This window comes from Arachis ipaensis, chromosome B08 (assembly GCF_000816755.2).
Source record: "Arachis ipaensis cultivar K30076 chromosome B08, Araip1.1, whole genome shotgun sequence".
Lineage (NCBI taxonomy): Eukaryota > Viridiplantae > Streptophyta > Magnoliopsida > Fabales > Fabaceae > Arachis > Arachis ipaensis.
In genome coordinates, this window is record NC_029792.2 from 124696313 (window position 1) to 124702569 (window position 6257).

Sequence of the window (6257 nt, forward strand, 5' to 3'; positions counted from 1 at the left end):
ATAATTATATTTTTACTGAAGTAAAATGTATAAAAAAAATTGATTGGTAAACTGGTTCTTTATCTATATTTTATTTTTATCAAATAATAATAATAATAATAATAATAATAATAATAATAATAATAAGATAATAAAGTTATATTTTTGAAAGAACATAAATAAAAGATGAATAAATGACCATTTGTACACATAAAAGATGAAAATGTCTAAATCAGATAAATATGAAAAGAATTAGAAAGTATTAAAAAAATAAATTGACATGAAGGCAGCATAAATTTCCATTTGAGGCTCCATTATTACTGCTGATTGCTAAACATGGGCTGCTTTCTCTTTTTTTTTCTATTAACAAAATCCAAACATTTGAGGTCCAATTCATTATTTAGAACATCCAATCCAATACTGCCACAACCCAATCCAGAAATCCACCAACTAACACTAGCAATGGATAGGCTTGACTCAGCCACAGCCACCATCACCTAGACAAGCCCTGACACCAATTTCTATCTGTCGATCTAATAGTGAACCAAAAAGAATATCTGTATATCTGTACCAACTTGCATCTGTACCGTAGAGCGACCCATATATATATATATATATCGTGATCGTATCCCTTATAAAAAATTTTAAATCGTGTGCCGATGTATCATCGTGTAACATAGGCTATAATTGGATTTTGATAGATACAAACAATGGACTGATGGAGTTATCAGTTATCACCCTCAAGGATACGTTACGTTTGGATTGTGGCCAATCAAGGAAAAATGGATTACAACTTTTATAAAAGTGCATTTAGTTATTCAAGTTCATAAGTAAAAGGAATGTCCAAAGTGGAAGTAGATGTACCCTTTCTTGTCATTCAACTACAAAAACTTGTTGTCCATCTAATTTCAGAAATTTATTTTCATAGCTGAATTATTATATTTTTTATTAAAATAGAACACAATAAACTGATTATTGTTGAACAAAATTTATATCATTTTCTTTTTCATTACTTACAAACTCTGCTCTCTCTTTTACTCACCCTATTGAACTTTTAAATAGTAACATGACATCCAATTTACATGCATTCCACTCCTCAATTTCTTTATTGTATTTCATTATTGGCCATATCTTTTACGTACCCTTAAAATTACCCATGCAAACACGTACGTACCTTCCCCATGAATAAATTTTTCTAGAGTTATAGATGTATAAAAATTATGAAGTGAGAAAGAATAATTTTATCAAATTAATATAAAGGAATAAATTTGGTTTTTCTAAAATGATAATGTTAGCAAAAAAAAAAAAAGACTTTAATTATCTTTAAATCCCTGTAATAAGACTCGATACGATGAAAATTACTAATCTAACCGTGGTTAATTCCTTATTTTCCTATTTTGTAAATGGCTTCACTTTAAAATATTCGACCTAAAACAAATAAGAGGTATTGCCAATTAGGAAGGACAAAAAAACTAACGAGTGTGGTTTCTACCATATGAACACAAGTGCGATTTGAGTTTATGCTAATAAGATAAGACACTTTTTTCTGAAAATTCTTTTAGCCACAATAACAAACATTTCATTCACGAAATAGCCATACGACATATAAGATAATAGAAAAAAATTAGATCTAAAGAAGAAAAATTAGACATACACGTTTTAACTGGATCCCACTGAGTCAAATACAGACAATATTATAAGATATTAAAATTAGTCCTTTTCGGTGGTTGGACAATTTACCTACAATAATGAGTTTATACGCTTCAAGACCGGCAGAGAAACACGGATTCCTTTTGATTTTGTAACAAAAATATCAGTGGACCCGCTAATGTTATGTCCATATTCATTCTAACTCGTACTATTCTTGAAAAATTGTCCTACTAGGAATGAATTCCAGTCACCATAGCAGGGTAATGGATTCAACATAGAGTAATTAGCCATTTCTGACCATAAAAAATTGAGGTGCTGATAATACTGACTATGACTAATTTAAATTAACTTTGTAACTATGAAAAATTTGTTCCGTTTGACATTTCTAACCAAACGTCAACTTTTTAAATTTGTCGTTAGTGAAGCTTCCTATGTGGCAAGTATCCTTTCAACTTGGGTTTCCAACATGGTATTACTGCCTAATTTTACTATAATGATCCTATGTGCTTCTTCTTCATAAGTGTGTGGATTATTCAAAAATCTGAAATCCTAGTTATGAAAGGTTGAAAATGTAGTTATGAGTAGAATATGGATTTATTATGATAGCTATTATGCTTCTTCTGCGTTTATCATGCTTCTTCTTCTATATTTATTATGAAAGTAATTATGAAGATAGGAAAGATTAAAGGAGAAATTATAGAAATTAGGATATGAATTTTGTCAATTGTTATAGGACTTGTGTTGTGTTTCTTTTCAATCATGTTTCTAGCATTTAAAATATAGAATTGAGGTTTGATTTGAATATATTCTTTTTCTGGATTGATGTTGAATTGGAATGGAAAGGGAATAAATATATATTTGTTGACATATTTAACCACAAAAAAATTGAGAATTTGACAAAAGCAAATACATCTTTGGCTTATTAACGGCAAATTTAAAAAATTGACGTTTGGTTAGAAATGTTAAACGGAGCAAATCTTTCATGGTTACAAAGTTAATTTAAATTAATCATGGTCAGTATTGTCAGCGCCTCAATCTTTCATGGTCAGAAATGACTAATTACTCATTCAACATCATATGGCCAAACACTGAACAGAAAATGTATCATGTTTAAATAAGCATTAGAAAAACTCCATATAAGTCCCTATAGTAACACAGCATGAAAAGAAAAACTAAGGAAAGTAAATAAATAAAAGGATTTGAGACTCTCATTCTAGTTACACATGTGATTCACTCTTCAGGCAACAAATTCTCCGAATCCCAAATCCGTCACAATATATTGTAAATATCTATAAGAAAAAAAAATTACCAAATCTTCAAGTTGCAGAGGATGCCACCTTCTACTAGTCCTGACTCCATTTTGTTCTTCCTCCTCTGCTCCATGTTTTATTTTTTACTCCATTGTTTTCGTTTCTAAACTAAACTACCACATTAACAACATTATTTAAATATAGTTATCATCGTATTTCTGCTAACTCATCATCCTTATATATATCATTATTGGATGATAAACAGATGACGATAATGACTATGTTCAAGAAACAGTTTTTTGGAAACCAAAATCTTTTCACTTTTGCTGATCACCCCTCTTGTCTCCATCCCTATCCGGCAGCAACCTCCCTTTCTCCTCATCATGGTCACCGCCGGCGCCACCACCCTCAACCTTCCTCTGCGCCTCCTTAGCCTTGAGCCCCTGCAACTTGGCATGATTATAATACGCCACACCAAGAAACGCAAGCCCATATCCAAACAAATTAATCGGCGTAACAGTATCGCGAATCACAGACCAAGAAAACGCAATAAGCAACCAATCTTTGACCACTCCGGCGACGTTCATGGTCAGCGCCGACGTCTTCCCAACCAGCAAGAACACCGCAAGGTTGAGGGCGAAAGCGCAAAGCGAATTGGTACCGAAAATGACCCAATCAAACTGAAAACTCGAAGTTTCCCTCAGCAGAGGGTACTCCACAACGAGCCACGGTACAGATAGAAAAAGCAAACAGCACGGCGCAACGTAGTAGAGAGAAGTTATAGGGTTAAGCGAGATTCCCTTTGACGTCAGCAGAATCTGGATCAGGACGAGGCGCGTGGCTTCAAACGCCACGGCTCCAATCTGCAATGTAACTCCCCAGGTGTCGAACCTGGCTTCGCCGTAGGCAGCGACGGCGACGCCGAGGGAGATGGATAACATGTTGAGCATGGTGTTGCTGTGGTAAGACTCTTTCTTGAGGAGAACGCCGATGGAGTAGACGGCGACCGGCATGAGTGCCTTGAGCATCTGGATGAAGGAGACGGAGAGGTAGATGTAGGCGGAGTTGGAGAGCCAGAGGGAGAGCGAGTAGAGGGCGCCGATCGGGACGACGGAGGAGATGTAGAGGGAGGTGGACATGGCGGAGGGGAGATCCACGAGGCGGAGGACGCGGACGAGGAAGAACGCGAGGGAGGCGCAGAATGACATGTGGATCATCGTGAGCGAGATCGGGAATGGCCAGTTGTACAGCTTCTTGTCCAGAATGTATTTGTTGTACACGATCACTGTGAACGACAGGAAGATCCATATGGCCACGTAGGTGTAGGCCACGACTATCTTCTTCAAAACGCCGTCGCTTATTGGTTGCGACGACGTGGCCGCCGCGGCGGAGGATGACGATTGTGTACCTCCTTTGCCCATTATTATTTTGTGTTTGTTGTTGGAGAAGATGGAAAAAAATAATAATACGAGAGAAGAGAAGAAAGAGTCACAAGAGAGATGGGAGTGTGTGGAGTGGAGTGTTGTGAGAGGAGAGAGAGAGAGTGGAAGTTTGTTTTGTTTGTTTGATGTGGTAAAACGTAAAACACACAACAACTAAACGTACTGCCATATCAGCTATGTTATGGGCTATGGTTTAGGTTTTTCACATATTTAATTATATAATATAATAATATAAATTTAATTTTGATGTACTATCAATAAAAAATAACTTTACACGTGTATCTAATCACGTAACATGGTGTCGTACAAAAATATAAAATAACTACTATTTCAATTGATCGCGTAAATATTTATAAAAAACGGATATAATTGCACGACTGTGTAAAATAAAATATTTTATATTGTCATCAGTTAATATATATTTCAAAAAAAAAAAAAACTAGACCTCTAAAATCTATAACTCTACATTATTAAATATTTATATTCGTTCATCATTGATTAATTTTCATTATTTCTCTAAATTTATGATACTTATAAATCACTATTTGAATAATTATTGATAGAGAAATTAAAAAGAAAGAGGAAAAAGGAAACAAGTGATACAAAAAAAACGTGTAGATTACAGAATACATAAAACAATTAGCTACTAAGGATGAATGGATTTGGAATTTATTATCTAACAATTGTTCTAAAGACATTTTGTTAAGAATATAGAAATATTTTTAAAAAATAAAAAAATATATATTTAATATCATTGAAACTATTGTAATCTTAATTATTTCTCTTTGTACAAAGTTTCTACTTTTGTATTTATCTTTACTGATTCTATTCCGTTATTCAATTTCAACTCTAATTAACATAACATAAATTCATGGCTCAGTTTCTATAATCATTTATGAATTATGACTTATGAGTCTTGCTCTGTTTCTATTCGTGAGCCTTTCAAACGGTAGGAGATCGAGTCAATGGCCAATAATGATATTGAGCGTTTTTGACAATCATAAATAAAGCAATTTCCTAATTTACCCATTATTTTATAATGAATATTGACCCAAAAAAAAGTGTATAAAGTAAAACACACCGTGATTTCAACCCTGAAGTAAAAATTACAAATCATTCGTACCAATAAAATAGTTTTATTATAATTAAATATAAAGTATAAAAAATCTTAAATAAAGTATAAATCTAATATATAATTAGCTAAAATATTAAACCACCAAAACTTATAAATAAATAACATTAAGATAAAAAAAATATTTGTTTTCAAGTTTAAGATAATAAATACTAAAATTAATTATTAGTAAAAAATTAAACTCTTTCACATGAAAATAATAACTAAAAAATTTATTATTTGATTTTTTTATCTATGAAGACCTTGTTCTTTTTAGTCAACAAGGACTTTTATTCCCTACGATCTTTTTTTGTAAAATTAGTTTGATTCTATAAATCTTTTGTGCTATAATCAATAATATCAGGATAAAAATAACGTAATTTTAAAATATTTATATTCCTGTAATGTTATTACGGGCAAAAACACTAATAGGATCATAAAAATTATATTCCTGTAAAAATCTTTAAAAGTAAAATTATAAAAAAAATAAATTTATTTATAATGAAAGTAATGTAATTAAGTGTAATTTACTTATATGTGATTAAAAAAATTGAATAACTATATACCGTAAAAAATTGATATTATTAAAGGATAAAATTAAAATTTATTTTTATGTATTGTTTTTATCCCCAACGTTTTTGTCTTATTTATGTCTCTAACGTTTTAAAATCGTCTCAATTTTGTTTCGCCGCCAATTCTATTAACAGATCCCTAAAACGATATTTTAAAACGTTAGGGACATAAAATAAATAAACCAATTTAAACATTAGGGACAATTTTGGGACTTACCCCAAACGTTGGGATAAAAACGATATTTTACTCAAA

At 32.0% G+C, this 6257-nt stretch overlaps 1 protein-coding gene across 1 annotated transcript; it reads right to left on the bottom strand.

Annotated features, from left to right (window-relative positions):
- On the bottom strand, positions 2719 to 4507 carry LOC107614004 (probable sugar phosphate/phosphate translocator At2g25520). The gene has a single exon (XM_016316213.2). It carries the CDS (start codon positions 4298 to 4300, stop codon positions 3197 to 3199), a length of 1104 nt encoding a protein of 367 aa, XP_016171699.1. The 5' UTR covers positions 4301 to 4507; the 3' UTR covers positions 2719 to 3196.